Source organism: Ceratocystis lukuohia (assembly GCF_044167205.1).
Source record: "Ceratocystis lukuohia strain C4212 chromosome Unknown Supercontig1_pilon, whole genome shotgun sequence".
Lineage (NCBI taxonomy): Eukaryota > Fungi > Ascomycota > Sordariomycetes > Microascales > Ceratocystidaceae > Ceratocystis > Ceratocystis lukuohia.
Window position 1 is genome coordinate 4,734,386 of NW_027263520.1, and position 21,828 is coordinate 4,756,213.

At 48.8% G+C, this 21,828-nt stretch overlaps 8 protein-coding genes across 8 annotated transcripts; 5 read left to right on the forward strand and 3 right to left on the reverse strand.

Annotated features, from left to right (window-relative positions):
* Nucleotides 1-592: 592 nt before the first annotated feature.
* Nucleotides 593-1,301, forward strand: HOO65_011174 (yippee family protein; the record flags this gene model as incomplete). Its single annotated transcript, XM_071006148.1, has 3 exons — nucleotides 593-853; nucleotides 909-1,158; nucleotides 1,222-1,301. The coding sequence occupies 3 exons, from the start codon at nucleotides 593-595 to the stop codon at nucleotides 1,299-1,301; spliced, it is 591 nt and encodes a 196-aa protein (XP_070862996.1).
* A 233-nt stretch (nucleotides 1,302-1,534) lies between these two features.
* HOO65_011175 (Cys-Gly metallodipeptidase dug1) lies at nucleotides 1,535-3,053 on the reverse strand (the record flags this gene model as incomplete). The annotated part of the gene is made up of 2 exons (XM_071005778.1): nucleotides 1,535-1,715; nucleotides 1,804-3,053. The coding sequence occupies 2 exons, from the start codon at nucleotides 3,051-3,053 to the stop codon at nucleotides 1,535-1,537; spliced, it is 1,431 nt and encodes a 476-aa protein (XP_070862997.1).
* A 2,305-nt stretch (nucleotides 3,054-5,358) lies between these two features.
* HOO65_011176 (putative RING finger protein P8B7.15c) lies at nucleotides 5,359-7,684 on the forward strand (the record flags this gene model as incomplete). Its single annotated transcript, XM_071005510.1, has 3 exons — nucleotides 5,359-5,530; nucleotides 5,602-5,896; nucleotides 5,971-7,684. The coding sequence occupies 3 exons, from the start codon at nucleotides 5,359-5,361 to the stop codon at nucleotides 7,682-7,684; spliced, it is 2,181 nt and encodes a 726-aa protein (XP_070862998.1).
* A 653-nt stretch (nucleotides 7,685-8,337) lies between these two features.
* On the reverse strand, nucleotides 8,338-9,433 carry HOO65_011177 (ATPase GET3; the record flags this gene model as incomplete). The annotated part of the gene is made up of 2 exons (XM_071005997.1): nucleotides 8,338-8,979; nucleotides 9,059-9,433. 2 exons carry the CDS (start codon nucleotides 9,431-9,433, stop codon nucleotides 8,338-8,340), a joined length of 1,017 nt encoding a protein of 338 aa, XP_070862999.1.
* A 783-nt stretch (nucleotides 9,434-10,216) lies between these two features.
* On the forward strand, nucleotides 10,217-12,847 carry HOO65_011178 (Cysteine--tRNA ligase; the record flags this gene model as incomplete). Its single annotated transcript, XM_071005442.1, has 3 exons — nucleotides 10,217-10,412; nucleotides 10,523-10,629; nucleotides 10,709-12,847. 3 exons carry the CDS (start codon nucleotides 10,217-10,219, stop codon nucleotides 12,845-12,847), a joined length of 2,442 nt encoding a protein of 813 aa, XP_070863000.1.
* Nucleotides 12,848-13,679: 832 nt separating this feature from the next.
* HOO65_011179 (Copia protein) lies at nucleotides 13,680-14,881 on the forward strand (the record flags this gene model as incomplete). Its single annotated transcript, XM_071005935.1, has 5 exons — nucleotides 13,680-13,881; nucleotides 13,932-13,949; nucleotides 14,013-14,077; nucleotides 14,118-14,331; nucleotides 14,382-14,881. 5 exons carry the CDS (start codon nucleotides 13,680-13,682, stop codon nucleotides 14,879-14,881), a joined length of 999 nt encoding a protein of 332 aa, XP_070863001.1.
* A 1,078-nt stretch (nucleotides 14,882-15,959) lies between these two features.
* Nucleotides 15,960-17,635, reverse strand: HOO65_011180 (mutator-like element transposase; the record flags this gene model as incomplete). The annotated part of the gene is made up of 2 exons (XM_071005712.1): nucleotides 15,960-15,994; nucleotides 16,048-17,635. 2 exons carry the CDS (start codon nucleotides 17,633-17,635, stop codon nucleotides 15,960-15,962), a joined length of 1,623 nt encoding a protein of 540 aa, XP_070863002.1.
* A 1,172-nt stretch (nucleotides 17,636-18,807) lies between these two features.
* HOO65_011181 (Inositol phosphoceramide mannosyltransferase 3) lies at nucleotides 18,808-19,887 on the forward strand (the record flags this gene model as incomplete). The annotated part of the gene is made up of 3 exons (XM_071006003.1): nucleotides 18,808-18,929; nucleotides 18,975-19,163; nucleotides 19,404-19,887. 3 exons carry the CDS (start codon nucleotides 18,808-18,810, stop codon nucleotides 19,885-19,887), a joined length of 795 nt encoding a protein of 264 aa, XP_070863003.1.
* Between the last annotated feature and the right edge of the window lie 1,941 nt (nucleotides 19,888-21,828).

Sequence of the window (21,828 nt, forward strand, 5' to 3'; positions counted from 1 at the left end):
TCTTCAGGCCTTCCAGCTTGTCTGTTTGCTGTTACTAGTGCTATTGCTAGTGCCTATTCCGTTATAGGGGCTCACTAAGCCCAAAGCCGCAGCCTTCCAAAGATAACAAGAGACACACCCAGCGTTTTTATCTGTCTTAGACTACTATAATCTGCCTTTGCAACCAAGCACAATTACTGTAGCCCGTAGTTCAATGTCTTTTATAGCCTTGGCTCCATTCTCCTTTCTTACTCTGCCCTATTTACATTCCCCTATCTCCACGCTTGCATTTTTCCCAATAATTCCCTTCTCTCCCCTGCCCGACAAGCTACCCAGCCAGCCGCCCATCCAAGTCACCGCTACTCTCACATGTTCCACCGCTTCTACACTTGCACGCCGGCTGCTCGCACATACCACTGACGGCCATCTGTTTTACCTGCTGTCCTGACTGCAACCGTTTCCTCCTGCACCCCCATCCCAACAACCCCAAAACAGCAACGCAGCTGTCCTAGCATCTGTTTCCCCCACCTTCTTTCTTGTTCTTCTCTATTCTCTCATCCTCCAATAGGCCCCCCCTCCCCTTCCCCACATTTTTCTTGGTTCTTGCTTAAAAATGCAGTTCAGGAAGCCCAAAAAAAGCCCCACCACCCGCAATCGCTTGCGAGAGCCCAAACGCTTTGTGCCCAATCCGTCTGCATCGCTACTCCTACGCGGGCTTGTGTCCTATGAATCCCGCCGCAGCTGTTCCCCGACAGCCACTACCACCGCCCCAGCCCTTCCGACTACAGCCCACACCGCCAACGAATCCCTCCCCACGGCCAATCCCTACGCCCACCCAGACCTACCGTCCGCTCCGGCGCCACATCTAGATACAGTACGCCGCGTGGCACCCGATGTCGTCCGCTGCAACGCCTGCCATACCGATCTAGCCCCCCCAGCAGCTAATTGTCAGCTGGGGCTTTCATGGACGTCACGGGCGGTGCATGCTAGTAGCACCGCCCAGCCAGGCCGGAGTGGGTGCTGCCGTAAAGCTGGACAACTTGATGGAGGGACAGGTGGAAACACGCGATTTGACGACGGGATGGCACAAAATCGCAAACGTCAACTGTCTAGGATGCAAACGCTATGTTGGCTGGTACTATCTGGATGCTGTCTCGGACGAGGCTCAGTACAAAATTGGTAAGTATTGTCTGGAAGAGGGTCGCACCTATGTATATTCACCATGGGAATTGACTCGCTCAGATGACGAGTTCCATGTCTCAGGGTCCATTGCAGACCCACATGAGGTCCTCGCATGTAATCCGGTGCCCCGGCTAGTGTAGACTTGCCCATTCTTCCTATGAATGGCTTTGCTGCTGGTTCTTTTTTGTTCAAGTACGGCGTTGAATTTGTTATCTAGCACAGGAGGGGTTGAGCATGCACCTATACGCAGTCTTTTCCCCGCCTTTTTATGTCCTTTTTACACATAATATTACATACTTTCTTATCCATACTTGACACAACAATGACACAAAACGACGCTTCCAAACTACCTCCTCGATACAGGCAACTCGACTTAAACCAGCGGCTCCTCAGCGACGTAGTGCAGGTAAGCTCCAAGAAGCTTGATGCCCTCAATATAGTTGCGCTTGTCGAGCTTCTCATTGATCGAGTGTGCACCGTCGGTCGAGCTTCCCATGGGAAGCAGGAGAACGTTCTTGCCAGTGGCCTGCTCAAAAGTCAGGGTCACAGGGATACTAAAAAGAATAAAAGTTAGTGTTCCGGCATATATCAATAATATCAAGCACCAAATCAGTTGCAGTCGCAGTGCTCTAATCAACTTACCTGCCACCCTCACGGGTAAAGTCAGGCTCAACACCCCACACACGCTCAACAGCCTTGGCCGCAGCCGAAAAGTTCCAGTGCTTGGGAGAAGCAACCCACCAGTTACCGCAGTGCTGGGGGTACACTTTGAGCGTGTTCTTGCTCTTGAGTGCGGCGAAGCGCTCCTCCACAAATTTGCACACCAGCTCGTTGGTCTTGTCAATCTCCATGTTGGGGACTGTGCGGATTGAGAATTTGCCAATGACCTTGGCAGGGATGACAGTCTTGGCACCAGGTGCCGAGAACGCACCCTCAATACCATGCAAAGACACCGATGGATATCTCCAGCGGGCCATGAGAGTCGACTTCTTGTCATTATGGATAGTGGTTTCGCTGCCCAGAGACTCATATATGTTATCCATGGTGAAGGAAATGCTATCATACAAAGACTCTTCCTCCGGGGTGACGGGAGCAACTTGCTCCATGATGCCAGGAATCTTAATCTTGCCATCATTGCTAGCCAGTTCCCCCATAATCTTAGTAAGGTCCGTCATGGGTTCCTGGGCAGTGCCGCCAAACACACCACTGTGCAAGTCAGCGCCAGGGCCAGACACTTCAATCGAGTAGTAGTTGCAGCCACGCAGACCGTACGTCAAACAAGGCTTCTTAGTACCCAGCCAGTAGTTGTCAGAAATGCAAACGGCATCAGCATCAGCAAACCACTTTTTGGCCTCGGCGTTGATCAAGTCATCCAGACCCTCGGAGCCGTATTCCTCCATGCCCTCAAAGCACATGAGCAGATTGACGGGGAACTCGATACCGGCCTTCTGGTGAGCTTCAATGGCGTTGAGCCAGCCGAGCACTGGTCCCTTGTCATCGGTCGACCCACGGCCAAACATGCGGCCCTTTTCATCGACTGTCAGCTCAAAAGGCTCAGTAGCCCAGCCATCGCTCATCTCGGCGGGCTGGACATCGTAATGGCCGTATACTAGGATAGTGCGCTTGTTCTTGTCGTTGCCATATCGGCCCAGAACACAGGGGGGAAGCTGCAGGCCGGGCTTTCCGGGCTGCTCGCCAAGTTCGCGGAGCTCAACAGTAACACCAAGAGCCTTGAGCTCATCAGCAAGGAACTGGCCCATACGAACGACATCGGGGCGGCGAGCCTCTTCGGCAGAAATCGAGGGGATGGCCACTGCCTTACGCAGACGCTCGATAAAGTGGTCAGTCGAATCGTCGACTTGCTTGAAGAAGCCATCCAGCTGGGGAGCCATTTTAAGTTTGCGGGCTTGGTGGGAGCGAATGGAATCAGTAAGATATGAACGGGCGAAAATGAGAGACGATGTTGTTGAAGCAGCGGGAAACGACAATGGTGATAGCTGATGGGAGGGAAGGCAGGCAGAAGAATCCAAAGAGGACAAAAGATGTGATGGAAAACCACAGGGACGGAAAACTGAGGGAAGTGAGAGCGAGGAAAGCGCGCGGGACCCAGAGGATATATAGTGACGGGGCCTTTTGGTGCAGCTGTTCAAGGTACTCAGCCGCGGGCACTTGGAAAGAAGGATGGTGCGGGGCATCTTGCTATGCCGAATTGGGGGGGGGGGGGGTAATGCTGTAATAGAATGTGCTGTAGGAGATGCTATAAAGGTGTTGTAGGTACACTATGGACCCTAATTTTACAGCACTAGTAGATGTGGGTGAGCTATAATGCCGCTAATAACCTCTCACCAACATAAAAAAAAAGAAAAAAAAAGAACAAAAAGAACAAAAAGAAGCAAATCCCAAACAGGGAAGTCTCTAACGCAAACTTCTTTTCATAGTCCACTTTAGGCGGTAGCCCTATTGCCATTATTACCCATGCTTGGCTACTAACCTGCCGCTAGCGTCACTCTCGTTGTGTGTGAATGGAAATGGAAAATGAAAATCAGCAGTTACGGAAGCCAAAACCAGCGAATAGAAGAGTAGGAAATCCAGAATCAGATAACGCTTTCCCTTTTCAGTCAAAAAGGAAAAAATTCAAATTCTTTGCTTGCTTTTTCATTTTTCCCACATCCAACTTCAAGACAAACAAACGAAAGCTCCAGTTTTACCTTGTCTGCACCTGCCTACAAAGGGCCCCTCCGAGCTTGAGTGTTTGTCTACAGAAGCGTTGTGACTCCAACAGCAGCGTGGGGGAAAGGATAATTAATTTATTTTGTTTACACTATGTTCAATAAAAATTTAATGCGATAAACCCATATCAACTTAACTTATTAGCTTGGCCTAATGACACAAGCAATAATGGCAACTACAGTCGAAATGACATGACCTGACGTTCTCGTGCAAGTAATTTCTCATGTTTCTTATGGTTTCATCATGCTGTTAAGGGTTAGCGGAAGCTAGTCTACATCACGTGACTACACGCAAAGTTGGGACGCGACAAAAAAATCCAGTTTGATTAGTCATTTATAATCTTGACGGGACCCAAGCCTTAAGTTTATGATTGTGCTTCCCCATCTGTCTCTTTTTTTCTTTCCTCCTTCATCTCTAGTCCTTCTCTAAATTGAATTGACGCTCTAGACCGACGACAAAGACGACGATCGACATCGACGACTCATCACAATCCCCATCAATAATCGACGACAATTATCATAATCGGATTATCGAGATCTCGCGATTTTTTCCCTTTATTTTTGCCCGTGGCGGCGCTGATTTTCTCGTTGTGCCCTTCTCTTCCCCTTCCCCCTATTGTCCTTGTTGCGCACACGCCATTTCTCTTTTTATTTTCCTATTGTAATCTGCGACTTGGCGATAGTTTACGTGTCACGTTCTCTTCTTTTTTTTCCTTTTCTCTTCTGCTGCCACCAATATTTTTTTTGTGTGGCTTTAACAGTATTCCTGCGAATTCTAGTATCTTTCCATCTCATTCTGTTGCTTTCCCGCATACACAATACACCCATATTATCATCGTTTTTTCTCACCTGAATAACCATTCTGCAGTTTGTCGTATTGGAGGAGGATCTATTTTTCTTACGGGCATTTGAGCTTGGAGTTGGTCATCCTGGGGAGGGCTGCTGCTGGTCTGCTGCTGCTTTCAGGTCACTAGGTGAACACGCGCAAGAGCTGCTGGTATTTTTCTCTGAATCTTGGTGGTCTTTGTGGTTTTTGTGAGCTTCTTCTGGCATCTTCTGGCAGGGCAACCAAACCAATCAATACCCACGGGATCAACTTGGATTATTATCGCTTCTGCTTTCTTTTCTTCAAAAAAAAAACGAAAGTGCAAAAAAAAAAAAAGAAATCTACGAGCATTCATTATATTTCTTCCAGTTAGACTATTTGGTCTTGCTAACGGTTTAACGGTGTCTCTTTCCATTGTCTCCGGAATCATTGCCCTATTCTCCCGTCCTAACCGACATCCCCCTGTTCACTTTGATATTCACCTTCCAACCTTTGTATAGGTATAGGCTATTTCCCCCCCTCCCTTTTACTGAGTTCGTGTTTAGATAGGTGATATAGTCTAGGCTAAAACTCACTTGCACACACTCGCTCATACTCTTAAAACTCAATCGCTTGCCCTCACCCTCATATTCGCCTTCCACAATGTCTTCCTCCGTCTTCTTCAAGTTCAAGTCGCAAAAGGAGCCCACTCGAGTCGAGTTTGATGGGACTGGCATCAGCGTATTTGAACTCAAGCGTGAAATCATCACTAAGAGCGGCCTTGGAGATGGTACTGACTTTGATCTTGCCATATACACTGATGACAATGCTGAAGGTAAGCTGAGATGCTCTATTTTCAAGCAAACATATCATAAAAGCTAACTTCCGCTAACTTATTTCGTCTAGAATATGACGATGATACTACTATAATCCCCCGTTCTACCACTGTTGTGGCACGGCGCTTGCCCCCAATCCGCCCTGGAGCTGGTCGTGCGGCCCGCTACATCTCGGGCAAGATGCCCATTAATGCCCGCTTCAGAAAAGATGCTCAGAAGCCTGGCGCACCAGTAAAGCCCTCAGCCGGCCCGGCCCCCGCGCTTGTCATGGAAATCAATGAAAACATGACGGAAGAGGAGAAGATGAAAGCCATGTTTGCTGCTCAATCAGCCCAATGGACTGTTCAAAAGGAAGAGATGGCACAGTATGTTCTTTTGTTTTTGCCTCCCCCCCCCATCCTATCAAGTTTCTTGTGTGCTAACTCGTTTTCTCACATAGCCAACAACCAGTTTATGTGAAACCCACAAACAAGCGTGTCGCTAATGTCCCTGATCATGAGCCTCCTAACGGCTACGTGTGCTATCGCTGTAGCGAAAAGGGTCACTGGATTCAGCAATGTCCTACCAACGATGACCCTGAGTTTGACAATCGGCCCCGTGTCAAGCGCACCACTGGTATTCCGCGGTCATTTTTAACTACCGTAGACAAATCAGTTGCTCTGGCCAAGTCGGGTGATGATGAGGAAGGGAAACGGCCGGCAGGTGTAATGGTGAACGCTGATGGAGATTATGTTATTGCCCGGCCAGACAAGGCCTCGTGGGAGCGCTTCCAGGCTAAGGCCAAGACATCGGCAGAGGCATCGAAGTTGGAGACGTCGGGGAACAAGGATCTTCAAGAGCGGGGACTGGAGTGTTCCATCGACAAAAAGATGTTTGTTGAGCCTACCAAGACTCCTTGCTGCGGCAAGACATTCTGTAATGACTGTATCACGAATGCTCTGATGTTCAGCGACTTTGTTTGCCCTGCTTGTCATGCAGACAATGTTTTGATTGATGATCTAAAGCCCGATGAGGATATGGTGGCCAAGATTAAAGAGTATGTCGAAACTCGTGCTACACGTGCGCCTTCAGCTGCACCCGAATCTCCCTCTAATGCTTCTATCACGGCTGGCGTCATTGGTACTACCATTGAGTCGGCCAAATCTGAAAAGTCCCAAGACGTAGGAGCTACGGATGTATCAAGCTCGGCTCAGGGTACACCCCAGCCTGAAGATAATGGCAACAGTAGTGCCAATGGCAGTGTCAAGGCCCCATCACCAGAGCCAGCTAATGGCATTTCTGAAGAGTCACCTACAACTGCTAGCACAAGCACTGCTACAGACACTACTAGCTCTTCTAACGCCACTACTATTTCCACAACTGTTGTAGCGCCCAAGGGCCCTGGCTCAACAGGTTCTAATGACTCTCAGAAACGCAAGCGCCCTGTTGATGAACTGCAGGAAAACCCACGTATCCCTAAGGCCCCGCGGGCTATGCAGATGCAACAACAGCGCCAGGCAATGAACAACATGTTTCCAATGGGCATGCCGAATATGCCGAACATGCCGAGCATGCCTATGATGCCATTTATGATGAACATGCCTAACATGATGGGTCCGGGAGCCATGAACATGCCTCCTATGGGACCGAATATGATGGGCATGATGGGCATGAACATGGGCATGGGCTCGATGGGCGGGCCCATGGGAATGGGTAATATGGACGGTGGCAGTATGGGCAACATGGGCAACATGGGCAACATGAACAACATGGGCAACATGAACAACATGGGCAACATGGGAAACATGGGAGGCCCACATGGCAATTTCAACAATGGCTTTAATGCCGGTCGAAATGGTGTCAACCAGAACAACTGGAATGCTAACAATCGAGGATTCAACAACTTTAACAATTCCCGTGGAGGCGGCCAGAACAACTGGGCTGGCGGCCCTAATGCCAATGGCTTCAATGTCGGTCCCAACGCTCCCAATATGGGGATGAACATGGGCGGCATGGGCATGGGAATGGGAATGGGCATGGGAAACATACAGGCTGCAGCCGGCATGGGCGGCATGCAGCCCGATGAGGATGCGTATTTCCGCAAACCGCTGAACCCCAATCGCCACCAGAACCGTGGGCGACGAGTACGCCCAAGCGACTATCGCGAGCTATAGGACAAGATGGATGTCAGAGGCAAGACTTCGTTTCGTGTCTTGTCTTCCCTTCTTTCTAGTGCCTTGGTCGTATGTAGCCTGGTTATCGGGCTGTTTTCGACGTGTATAACAACATCAACCCGCTTGCTTCTCTTTCTTTTCCCTTCATATTGCTTCTCTTCAAACATCTGCGATTGAGAACACCAAAAAAAAATCATCATACTCAGCATTGCCAGCTTATTTTTTAATAATTCTCGCCAGCTTCGCCGATACACGGACAACACCGATATGTGCTTGTTGACAGGCTCAAAGCTTATTACGTCATTTTCTGCCGTTTCATTTTCCTTTTTATTTTCTTCGCTACTTTTCTTTCTTCTACCATTGCATTCGTCTCTCGACTTCTCCCTTTGACGGCGTGCCGGAGTCGACATCTGAAACCTTTTGTTTTTGTTAGGTTGGTGGTTTTTTTTTTTCTTAGGCGTATTTGGATCTGGGATATAGATATTTATGCACAACTTTTCTCTCAATTCACGTGTTCTATCTGGTACATCTATAGAAACTTTCTTTTTTATCGTGAATGCTTGTAGGTTTCTTGTTCTATATTATGTGCGCTTATCTCCGTGGGTTGCTTTATCTTTATCTTTGGTTGGACTGCTTCGCCCCTCTCCCTTCCTTCACTCGTCCCCCTCGGGCGGAACGAACGGGTGTACCAGCATTTCACTAAATTTCTCCAGCCTCTCTTTGCCGCGCACCTCTTCGACCAGAAGCGGCATCTTGACAACGTTGAAGTCCTCATACAGCTCCTTGATCTCACCTAGGTATTTCTTCTGCATGCGTCTGCGGGCGGTGCACTGATCACAGTCGCTGCCCTTCTTGGGGAACAGCAGCTGGTTGACAACAATGCAGTGCGTGTCGATGTTGTAGCCCGTCAGCTCCTGAATCATGCGCTCTGTTTCGTAGAGTGAGAGAAACTCGGCGATGCACACGCACACAAATGTAGTCAGGTTCTCATCCTTGAACTGGCTGTTGACCTCGCTGATAGTCGTGCGTAGTGACTCGAGCTTCTCCGTCATCTCGGTTAGTGTCTGGCCATTGGGCAACTGGCCGCCAGCGCCCAGGAAGCCATTCAGTAGCGGGCCATACTGCGATGACAGTTGCGAAATCTTGGCGAGGGCCTTTTCGAGAACAGAAGGGAATTGTAGGAAGCGCAGCGTATGGCCGGTGGGTGCAGTATCAAAGACGATGGTTTCGTAAGAGAGGGACTTGACTTGCTTTAGGACCTCGGCAAAGGACATGGCTTCATCGATACCCGGAATCTATAGGACAAAGACAAGTAGTTAGTGGGAAGAAAATACACGCATATGCACAAGGGGAGAGAATATTGTCGTGGCATACAGCGTAAGCTAGGTCCTGCACCATTCCACCCATGCCACCTGCATCACCCTCCTCGCCCTGGCCTGCCAGAAGCTCCTGCATGCTACCGTTGGGGTCAATCTCCATGGCGCTCAGGTTAGTGAAGCCATCAATGAGGCGTGCTTCCTTGCCGAACTTTTGGTTGAAGGCATCGGACAGGTTGTGCGCGGGGTCGGTGGAGATGAGGAGCACGGAGCGGCGCACTTTAGCCAGCTGGATGGCTAGCGAGCATGACGTGGTGGTCTTGCCGACACCACCCTTTCCTCCAACAAAGATCCAGCGCAGCGACCGCTGGTCCATGATGGACTGCAGGGTCGGCTCCATGACGTCGTCGGCGTCGATTAGGGCGGAAGACATGGTGGGCTTTGTGGTAAGCTGATCTGGAGATGGAAGGGTTGTAGCGGAGCTGTGGGCGTGAAACGGGAAAATAGAGTGGCTCGAGATAGGGAGTAGGTAGCGTATTGTAGAGCCAGAGAGATTTAGGCTTCCAATCACTATAACATTGTCATCAAGCACAGTCGCCAAGAGAGTCCCCCTGTGAAGTTATCTGCAGCGGTTGTCAAGTGGGGCAAGGCCTAACAAAGCAACCAAGCTTCCATGCGTTTCCATGTTAGATGTCCAAGTTGTAAACCCTAATTAACTGCCGTTTCCTGCTCCGCGTCATATGGAGGGGCACAAAAGCGAATTGCGCCCCGCTTTAGCATCCAACTTCAGTACTGGAGCAGTAACTACCTACACTACAGCTGTGCAGGAAAAGAGAGTCTCCTCTTTAGGAACAGCAAGCAGCTCCGTTTCTATTTTTTCTGTTTTTTTCTCCCGCCTTCCTTTTTCTGTTTTCCCACTGAAGCTCTCCTCTTAAGGCCTAAATGTATGGCGTCTTTCCCCCCTGGGCTTAGGTGACTCAGAACAAAGCTTTTAATTCCTTACCGTGCTCTTTAATTTACTATGCAGATGCGCTTCAGCATAGCCAAACCGATTTATCTGCACCGGACCATCACTACTCCCACTAGTATCACGAAACCCCCGTTCACAGCACGATTTCACGCACGCTTGCGTCATTGTAGCCTTGCGGATCTCTCTCCTCCCCCCTCTCTTTTCGCGTTGCCCATTGCTGCATCATCGTCTTTACTCTTCACTAGAATGGCTTCCACTTCCGCTGGGCGCCAACAGCCGCCATGGACACCTCCTAAGCCGCTGGCTGCCGGCATCAAGATTCCCGATTTGAAGGTTCTCAACAGTCTTACTCGCAAGAAGGAGGACTTTGTGCCGTTGGACAGTGCAGGCAAAAAGGTGTCATGGTACACCTGTGGTCCTACTGTCTATGATGATGCTCACTGTATGGCACCTTGCTACTACTCTCTGGATCTCCTTTTCAACCCCAATCGTCTTGTTTCGGTATCACATACACTCCTGCTGACACTCTACATAATGCTTGACTACATATAGTGGGCCACGCGCGCAACTATGTCTCTACCGACATTATCCGTCGCATCATGAAAGACTACTTTAATTTCAATGTTCAGTTCGTTATGAACATTACAGATGTTGACGATGTTGGTTTCCCATCGCTTCCACAACATCAGCGTACTGTACTGTCTGACTCTTCGCTAATCCTATTACCAATTATCTTAGAAAATTATTCTCCGTGGACGTCAGCAATACCTCCTTGATAACATGAAGACCGAGCATCCCACCATTGACGAGTTTGTTAAAACTACTACCAAGACTGCTTTCGAAAAATACATCCTGAAGAACTTGCCTCTTCTTCCTGCCGACGTTACTCCAGGAACTTACGATGCCCAGGCTGCGGCCGCCTACAAGCGCGTGCTTGATGGCCTTGCTCTTGACTCTGACACCGAAAGTGCTGGTGACAAGGAGGCTAAGCTCAAGATGCATATCAAGACTGTTGCAACGGCTGCCGAGGCTTTACGTGAAGCCTCCGCTTCTTCTCTGGATCCCGCCACCTTCTACGACAAGGCCGACAATGTGCTCCTGCCGTACCTTGACTCGCTACATGGTGCTGGAATCGATGCCAACGACCACTCTATTTTTACCAAGCTGACGCAAAAGTTCGAAACTCGCTTCTTTGAGGATATGGCTGCGCTTAACGTCCTCTACCCCGATGTTCTTACCCGCGTGAGCGAGTACGTCCCCCAAATTGTATCCTTCATTGAGCGCATTGTCAAGAATGGCTACGGCTACGCCACTGAAGATGGATCGGTCTATTTTGATATTGCCGCCTTTGAAAAAGACGGCCACCACTACGCTTGCCTAGAGCCCTGGAATAGGAATGATAAGAGTTTGCTTGCCGACGGTGAGGGTGCTCTATCTAGCAAGGCTACTACTGTCAAGCGCAATGAATGCGATTTTGCGCTATGGAAGAGTAGCAAGGCAGGTGAGCCTTCGTGGAAAAGCCCGTGGGGACTTGGTCGTCCTGGTTGGCATATTGAGTGCTCAGTGATGGCTTCTGAGGTTTTGGGAGAGGCCATGGACTTCCACTCTGGTGGTGTTGATCTGCGTTTCCCCCATCACGACAACGAGCTGGCGCAGTCAACCGCCTACTGGACTTCAGAACATCCTAATGTGCAATGGACCAACTACTTTTTGCACACTGGGCACCTGAGCATTCAGGGCATGAAAATGAGCAAGAGTCTGAAGAACTTTACTACTATCCGCGAAGCTCTGGCTCGGGAAGAATGGACACAACGGTCTCTCCGTATCTGCTTCCTAATGGGCACATGGCAAGATGGCATTGAGATTACTGAAGAGCTTATGAAGAGCACCACCTCGTGGGAAGACAAACTGAACAATTTTTTCCTCAAGGCTATGGATGTTGAGAGAAATCCTAAGACTACCGAAGCTGCGGCCGCCGCTATTGGAAGCCCTGAGACAGACAAGAAACTGCTTGCTGACTTGGAAAAAGCCAAGACTGACTTTCACACAGCTCTCTGCGATTCTTTCAATACCCCAGTTGCTATGCGCGTTATTTCTGATTTGGTGTCGGAGTTTAACACTGCGAAGTGTGCTTCTACTGAGACAACGCAGGAGATTGCCCGTTGGATTACACGTATTGTAACCATTTTTGGTCTTGATTCCAAGAACGACCTGAGCGATCATAAGCGGGTGGGATGGTCCGGGATTGACATCCCTAACGAGGCCCGGTCGTTCATCTACCCTACTGCTGAGCTGCGCGACGAAGTCCGGCAACAGGCCCGATCTGGTACTCTGGACCACGGATCTATTGCTAGACTTGTCGATGCCGTCAACGCACCGCCAGCCTCAGGGGCTGAAGAGAAGAAGTACGAAGGCGTGCTCGAGCAGTTCAAGACTGACGTCAAGAAGCTAGCAGCCGAGAAAGCCGCAGCCAAGGACTTGCTGATGCTGTGTGACCAGCTGCGTGATACCCACCTGTGGAACTTGGGAATCTACCTCGAGGACCGTGACGCGCCGCTTAAGGCCATGGTTCGACCAGTTGACAAGGCGCTAGTAGCGGCACGCGAAGAGCGTGAGGAGATAGCCGCGGCTAAGGCTGCTGCCAAGGCCAAGCGCGAGGCCGAGGCGGCTGAGAAGGCACGACTACTAGAGGAGAAGGCAAAGCTGAGCCATCTGGAGATGTTCAAGACTGCAGAGTACGCGGAGTGGGATGCTGAGGGTCTCCCGACTAAGGATGCCAAGGGCGAGGAGATTCCCAAGTCGAAGAAGAAGAAATTAATGAAGGAATGGGAGAAGCAAAAGAAGCTGCATGAAGAGTGGCTGGCGAAGCAGAAGTAAGGCCAGGGAGACGGAGTTGCTTTTTTTTTGGGGGGGGGGGGGAGTGCAATTCATAGAGCTGGGGCGTAGGATATAGGAGATACATTATGAATGAATTGGGATGATATGAACGGAATTTATTACTTGGATTTCACGTGTCCACAGAGTTGGCTGACTTGCGAGAAAGCACGCTGGGGCTGGAGAAGTAGTGTAGTGTGTATGCGTGCCTCTGAATTGGGTGCTCATAATAGATGGATGGGTATGTGCCGCAAAGTTGAGCGAATGTTGGTTCGCGTTATTTTATATCCAACTACTGTTATTTTACAGCCCTGTATGTAATGGCGTATTCTGGGCAGAGGCCGTCTGCTATACCCCTACTATTTAGATACACAACTAGATCTTTTCGGCATCATCATCGCGAGGTGCGGCTTCCTTTGCAGCCTGAAGAACACTGATTGCTCTTAGATCCGCCACTCATCGCTTATGGGAATCAGGGCGGGCATTGCCGTGCTCCTACTATTAGTCTCGTGATGTACTTCGTAGATAGCACTATGGGTTCTATCTGTTTGCTCCATTGGACCGTCTACCTACTGGTTTCCCACAACAATACAACTATATGTTGTAGAAGGTAACAACTTGGATGATGTCATCTTCCAGTAGCTCCTGGGCGGTCAGCAGTTGCAGGTATGCTTAGATTTCAAGCTGCTCCTGTGACTTTTTAGAGTCCGGCGCCAAGGCCAGAGGGGCTCTCCATCCAGCGTAGCCCTACCATGACGTCCAGGCGGCTCGGCTCAGATTCTAGTTGGTGTGTGTCCTAGACGAACCTCAGGTTTTGGCGTGGCATGTTGGCGACATGACATATCGCTTTCGTGTTTTCAAGGAGCTTGTCCACAAACTTTTGGCTCCATGGTCTTCGCAGTGCTTTCAAATCAAATCAGACAGAGAAGATGGGTATCTAGCTAGCTGCCAGAAAGGAGCAGACGCAAAAAGCATGCTCACAGCGGTCCGCGCCTGTGCCCTGAGCAAAGCACTCTTCGCAGCAAGCGCCTACGGTGGTACACACTAGATGATAGACACATTCTGAGAGGGCCAAATTTCAATCCAGTGGTGGAGGAGGGGCTATGTAAGCTCTTGCCAGCGCAAATAGAGAAACACACTAGGTTGAGGCCACTCTTAGAAGGACCAGACATGCCGCCCCGAATGTGGCTTGGCAAGGAGGAGGAGGAGGAAACAAAGCGACACTGGACAGAGGTAGGGAATACCCTGCTAGGAATCCTAAAAGCCTGGGCAGATGGGACACCTGGAAGGCCCTGAGAATCAAATTCATGACGACGAACCGGAGATGAACCATGAAGCCAACAATGTTGACCATGACATGGACATGGAAATCGATGACCAGGAAACTGATACAGTGACAGTTGAAGATGCACAACTAGAGGACATCGATACCAACAAAACGGATGAAAAGATTCCAGAGCAGGAACTGGAGATCACAGATAAAGGGGGTTCATTACCATGAAACCTACGCGCCAACACCAAAACAGACAGCAACAAGAACTTTCTTCTTCGCCATTGTATGCGAACTTAACCCGAAATGCCGAAAGGTGGATGGTCACAAGCGCATTCGCACAGGCCAAGCTGGAAGAAACCGTACACATCATTCCACCTCCACGAAGAAAAAGGGGCGGACAAGGGACTATATCAGTCACTCATAGGTACACTGATGTATCCAAGCGTGATGACCAGGCCAGACATTGCATTCGCCACATCATCTCTTTCACAACGCATCACGGATCCAGCAGAGAGGCATTTGGAAGCAGCAAAGCGCGTAGCCAGATGAAGAAATCAGCCCAAACCATCAACCCACGAGACAGCACACTGGTATATGGCGACAACCAAGCGGCTCTGAAAGTTGCAAACAACCTGGGAGCAAGCTCCAAAACCAAGCACACTGATGTGCAATACCAGGCAATCAAAGAATGGATTCGCGAAGGAAGTATAAAACCGGAATATGTGTCAACCGGGAAGATGCTTGCCGACGGATTGACTAAATAGCCGTTCGCTCAGAAGTTTGACATCTTTCCGTCGTACATAAATATCCGATCCGTAATATAACAAATGAGACGCCAGAATAGTGCGGAATCTGGGGGAATGTGGTGGATATTCCGCCGCTATCCGGGTCAACATCGGGTAAACACAAGATGCAGATATGTATAGCGCGATGTGGCTCGTGGAGAAGCCTCTTACCAAAAAACAATTCACAACAAATTGATCAAATACAGAAGGTGCGGGTGGAGGGATTTTTGTTGTACGTCATGTGCTGTGAGTCAGTTACGTGGAAGTGCTGTTGTAAAGAATGTAGTCTTCTACAACTCTATAAAATTAATAAAAACATCAGTTCACAACAAGTGCCATAGTGGCTGACTATACATCATTACATTCATTGGCGACAGGTTCATGCGCCTACGGCGACACCTACGTCCGCCTCCGCATTTCTTTTATCCGCCCCGCCCCTATTCTTTTTTTTTTGGCAACCCCTACACGCGCTCCTTCCATTCCTCTCCGCGCTGCCCTCCTCTTTTGGCCCCCAATAGGCGCACAGGGCGGGGCCCAATAGGCGCACACGGCCGTGTGGTTACGTAAACCTGGGCCCCAATAGGCGCACACGGCTGGGGCCTGGTAGGCACACGGGTCCCTGTGGCTTGAAAAATCACACGGGTACCCGGCGCCGCCTACATGCGCGCCCCCAATTCTTTTATGCGCCCCCTCCCTTGTTGTTTTTTGCTTACCTAAGCAATTTTTTGGCTTACCTAAGTATGATTTTGCTATGACCAGCAAGCAGACTACAGATACAGCAGATGGAGGCAAACAATACAGTGAAATTTATTGATTCAATAGATCTGAATATCTAAGCGGGCATGTCCTCGAAGCCATTGTATGGCCAACCTGATAACACTTGCTACATTTAGGGGCTTTCCTTGTCCTAGGCTCAACATTCTCAAATCCAGACGGCTCACGCCTCGTACTTGAGGCTGGCTGAGTGGGTGTTCTGAAAGTCGGACACCTCCATGGCTCTAAAATAGGCTGCTGATAAAGTTGATTTCGGTTTAGATGCCAATGAGGATGAAAATATTTAAGGGAAAGATTCCGGTTTGTCTCCTGAAGTAGCTGAAGAGTGTGGACACAGGGTAGACCAAGAGAAGATGTGAATGATTGGGTACAAGCTTTCAGAGGCTTTCCAAGAAGTTGCCGCTGCTCTTGGACTTTGCGTAAAGCCTGATGCGAGACCCAGCCACGGACAGATTCAAATGGTGCCACAGGGATATCTAGAGGCACACGTAATTTCTGGGAGGTTTGCATTTTGTGAAGCTCTCTCATCTGACCCAAGATTGCGTTTTTAATGGCTTGCCAAGCATCGAAAAGATCAAATCTTGAAGTTCCCAAGTGTGATTTGATCAGCCAGTGAATTCCTTCAACCCTTGAGGTAGCGGTATTACCAAAATGGAAATACTTGTCCACCCATGCTTTTACAAGTCGTTCCTTGTGTGGGTTGAGCCAGTATGTCAAGACATACCCAACTTCTTGAAGGTGTTGTGAGGTGTACTGACGCCGAAAGTCTTCAACACGGGTCTTGTACGTCTCTTCGTCTGGCGATGCGATTATGGAGTGCCACCATCCATAAAACTCCTCCCATGCCTTGGTCTCCGGACTGTCGGGTGACTCATTGCGCTTAAGGCCAAAAGCTGGTTGGCAGTGTTGGAGAACTGCCTTATTGGCATGCCAAAGGCAAAGCAAGGCAGCAGCAGAAGGGAAATGAATTGGAACAGCATTCATAACTGCTTGACATCGATCTGTGAGAACAACAGAAGGAAGTTCTTGTTGGTATAGAGACTTCAGGTGTTGTAATGCCCATAGATAGTCATCCTCCGTCTCTCCTGAAAGGAATGCGAAGGCGATGCAAAACGATTTCTGGAAGGAATCGACTCCGATCATATCCAGGAGCGGCATAGAATACCGATTTGTCTTATATGTACAATCAAGTAACAAGACATCTGGGTTCTCTAGTAGATATGCTATAGAGCTAGGATGCGCAAAGAAAAGAGCTGTTAAATGGTTTTCCGAGTCAACCCGAACTTCGCACCTAAAGCCTTCTATCTTGAGCTGGTCGATGAGGGCTTGTACGCTGCTCTGCCCTTGGCGTAATTCTCGTCTCGCAGCTGCAATTTGATTGCCAATGTCTTTTGCAGTTGCAAGAGTATCTGAGGTATTATATAGATACGTCCTGATGCTTCGAGGGGCAACTCCAGCCGTTACTAGGCCCGAAACTGTAGATATGTCCTCTGTTTTGAGAGTGCGATGTATGGGATGTGCAGATGGGTCGTCGCTTGGCGGATGATTATGCTGGGCAAATTCGCTGCCTGGCCGGTAAGTTAGAGTCCAGCCACCGTCATCTGGAGATTCTTTGGCTAATACTGAAAACTTGCAGCTAGTTACTCGACTTGAAGTTCGGCGTTTTCGTATGGCTAAAGGGTTTGGCGGCTTTCTAGATCGATCGCAAGCAACAACAACTTTTGTCCGGCCATTTTTAGTCTTTTTAGACTTTCCAGTTGTGAATGCATAGCCTCGAGGTTTCGCCCAGGCATTCGCAGCAGCAAAGAGAGCTTCGCGAGACTCGTAAATCCCTTCAGGGGGAAGGATATCGTCTGGAAATTGACTGACTTGTAGTGCCTCTGCATTGTCTGCTACTTCATCTGCTGTGTTGTTTGCATTTACAGCATTTAAAGCGTGTGATAAAGCGTCTGTCTCCATCTCTATCTGGTTTATCTGGTGTATTTGATGTGGTGTATGTGGTGTATTTGGTTTCATGTATCTTCTGAATTTGCATCGCTGTTGAGGGGTCAAAATCATACTTAGGTAAGCCAAAAAATTGCTTAGGTAAGCAAAAAACAACAAGGGAGGGGGCGCATAAAAGAATTGGGGGCGCGCATGTAGGCGGCGCCCCGTAAACCTTAAATGCTTACATAATATCCAAAAATGCATCTAACATTTAACAACCAACTTGGTTTGAGTGCACCTAAAAGTTCAATGCCCTATAGACCAAGTAATTAAATGAACAACATAGCTGATTTGGCAACAATCCAGTCAATCAAGTATAGCCATGCTTTACAAGCTCTCTGTTATCCTGAATTCAAGAAAGTCAACTCTGGGCCTCTTGTACTGGGTGTTGCATATAGCCTTCTTCCCTTCCCCTGTCTCCTGTGGTGCCTCCTTTGGTGATATGGCCAGTTTTATTTGCCATGTTCCCCTCTTTCCTTTGGCTTTAATTGTCTCCATATCCTGCCGATCCATCACCACACGGCTATTGCTATACTCTCGTTGACTAGGTTGATGCTGTACTGAGGCAGCTGTATGGCCGGAGCCTTGGTCTGGAATCAGCTGTATAATAGGGAATGGTTATGGGATGATTGTCTGGCGTTTATAGATGGATTGGGACAAAGGAAAGACGGTTATTTAGCCATGTTGGGCCCCATGGCGTACGCCTAGTGAGGGCCGGGGTTGGGGGCCGTATCTAGATCTGGGACTCGATGTAGCCGTCACCTACATTCACTAGAAGAAACTATTTTTTAATCATTTCCATTCTGGTCGAGCTGCATTTAAATGACAGCATTGAACTTTGGTGAGTGGTTTTCTTTAAATCTTTTTTTAGCTTTATGAAAGGGCATTGTATAGTTGAAAAAAACGGGAAATAGATCTTACGGAGAATCGAATACTACTCAGTAGAACGGCGGCTGGTCACATTGTTTATACATATATAGTGTCCTATCCCATCGTCCAGTCAGTCTATCAAGAAATATTACAATATCACACCACTACAGACACTACAAACGCCGCCCCTCTTTGGGCCACATGTGATAATCGTCTGGTTTGTTCTCTTTACCATCTAATACACACTACACTATTCACAATCTTCTTTACACACCATGAGACCAGTGACAAAGAGCAGCCGCCGCCTGCTAGTTCTGGCCTTGGTTCTTGTTTCAATTACACCTTTCCATGGCTTTATATTCATAACGTCTACTACCCAGGCTATCCAGAAGTGGAGGTAGTCGTACGCTTCCAGAAGTAGCCAGACGCCTCCCGACGACAGCACTATTATTCCCGGCGAAATATACACCAAAGACAATAGCTACGTTGACAATGCCCTGGAGGTCAGACTGGCCCCAGAGATCAAGGCGTCCGAGATGATGGCCCGGCCAATTGCCACCCGCCTTGGAACTATCCCCAAGATTTTCCACCAGAGTTGGATCGACTCTAACTTGCCGGCCAAGTTCCAGCAGTAGAGCGATAATTGTCGCAAGGTGCACTCTGACTACGAATGGGTGCTGTGGACAAACGAAGACAATGAGAATATTGTCAGAAAGCACTTTCCATGGCTGCTTAAGGCATATTTTTCACTACCTAGTGACATCTACCGCGCTGATTTTGCCCGTAATCTTTATATGTATATCTTTGGAGGGCAAGTAAGCCCTATATTTCTCAGTACCCTTAGGAACCCTCATGCTAACTCTTCTGACAGTGTATATGCCGATCTCGACATCGACTGTTTGCGCAGCTCCAATGTCATCTTTGAGAACTACTCCGCTCCATACGATACTGCCGCTCATGTCATTGTTGGCGAGGACGAGTCACCCGATCGCATGGCGTTTTTAGGTCGTATGGGGACTGACGAGCAGTTTGAGCATTCGATTCCGAACGCTTGGATGGCATCTACTCCCGGCCATCCCTTCTTTCTCCTTCCACTCGAATCTGTGCTCAAGCGCTTCAGTCGTGAGAAACAATGGACAGACTTACCAGAAGACGTCACCGGCCCCGTTGCTCTACGCCGGGCCATCCTCAAGTATCAAAAGCATTACATCTGGGAAAAATCCCCTGAAGCCCTTGAAAACGACATGGAGCGTTACATTTCTGCTGGCTCATATAAGATGCGCCCCGATTTGAAGCATACAGTGCAGCTACTGCATCACGATGTCATCTACCCCTTACAGATGGGGGCCAGATAACTATGACGTAAGTGAGACATGCTGGGTCTTGCGGGATTCATACAATGCTGAGAACTGTAAAAAGTCTCTTGAAGTTGAGTCAAAGGGAAGCGTGGCTATCACGTACTGGAGTCACACACACTCGCCTACTGGCCACAATGACGAACATATCAAATTTATCACAAAGAAAGACCGGACATCAGGCCTCACAGCACCATCCAGGTTTATCCGATAAACACATGATGTAGCTACATGGCACATGACGTGGTGTGTGGAGTTGGAAAACATAGTCATCCAATAATTCTAGATAATGTCTAACATGCATGATAAGCGACCCTCAAGATAGAACATAGCATAAAAATACAACACAACCTCTAATCACTTGAAACTAAGTGTCATGCTCTTCTGTAGACACTGGCAACCATTTGATGTGTTCTTGAGTTATGACCAGCCTTACCACAAGTTCCACACCGCCGCCTTACCCTCGCCAGCCCTGGCCTTACCTGACCATCACTTCTGGATAATTCCGCCATCACTCCTTCCTTCCTTCCTTCATCTATAGTCATCTCCCTCTACTCTGTAGCTCAGATTGAGAATCAGCTTCTAGCACTGTCTCCGGCGTCTTAGAAACCCAAGGGTCAGGGAGCCCGGCCTCCTCGGTTGGTGTTGGAGTCCGTAGTTGCACGGGGCCCGTGTACCTGTGGGACTTGCGTAAACTTCCGCTTTAAGCACCATTAATCGCCAACACAGCGCGTAACATCGCGGCAATAACGCTCTTTAACCATGAGAAGTAGGTAACACAATAACGGATCGAGTGTCACAGGCAGGCAGAGTTTAGTAGACAGGGACGAGAGTTTGCAGAGGTTCAGAAGTGTATTTAACAGAAGGGTTCAGAAGGAGACGAGTACGTTGCTTGGGGAGCAACGTTCAGTCAACAGAGAGAGAGAGATTCTAGCTAGTTGATATATCTACAAGAGTTATAGTGAACAAGAGCTACAGAGAGGAGTGAGGCTGGTAGCAGTGAGCAGCTACAGCAATAATCCTGAAGGGCAAGGCTAGCTAGCGGTGAGCAAGGCTGCAGCGATATGCCTAGCAGGCAAGGCTGGCGGTGAACAAGGCTATAGCGGTGAGCAGGACAGCCATGAACATGGTCACACAAGGGGACAAGGTCACACAAGGCCATAGCGGTGGACAAGGTAACACAGGGCCATCAGCAGTGTAGTACAAGGTTATGGCAGCAGTCAGGGAGGTCAATAATGAACTGTACAATAGTCTCCTTTTCTAGATCAGATAGTTTTCGTAATTTGGGGATCCAGTCATGCCGAGACTGAATACCATTGTGCCGGCGACGTAACTTATAATAGCCCACTTCGTATGTCTTTGCAGCCTGTCGGAGACTTAATTTTCGGTCATTTTGAAGGGCTTGAAGAGCAAGAAGTATATTACCCTCGTTATTTGGTTGGGGCATATTTAATGGTTGAGAATTGATTGATCAAATAGAAGAAAGTAAAGTTGTTTGATTTTTGGTGCGCATGCTTATCGTGTACGTTATTGCAAAGCTCTGAATACCTAAGGGGGCATGTCTTCGAAGTCATTGTATGGCCAACCTGATGACACTTGCTACATTTTGATGCTTTCCTTTTCCTAGGCTCAACAGTCTCAGATCCAGACGGTTCACGCTTCGTACTTGTAACCGGCTGAGTGGGTGCTCTGAAAGTCGGGCACCTTCATGGCTCTAAAATAGGCTGTTGCTGAAGTTGATTTCGTTTTAGATGCCAATGAGGATGAAAGTATTGAAGGGAACGATTCTGGTTTGTCTCTTGAAGTAACTGAAGAGTGTGGGCACATGGTAGACCAAGAGAAGAAGTGAAAGAACGGAGGCAAGCTTTCAGGGGCTTTCCAAGAAGCTGCTGTTGCTGCTCTTGGACTTTGCGTAAAGCCTGATGCGAGACCCAGCCATAG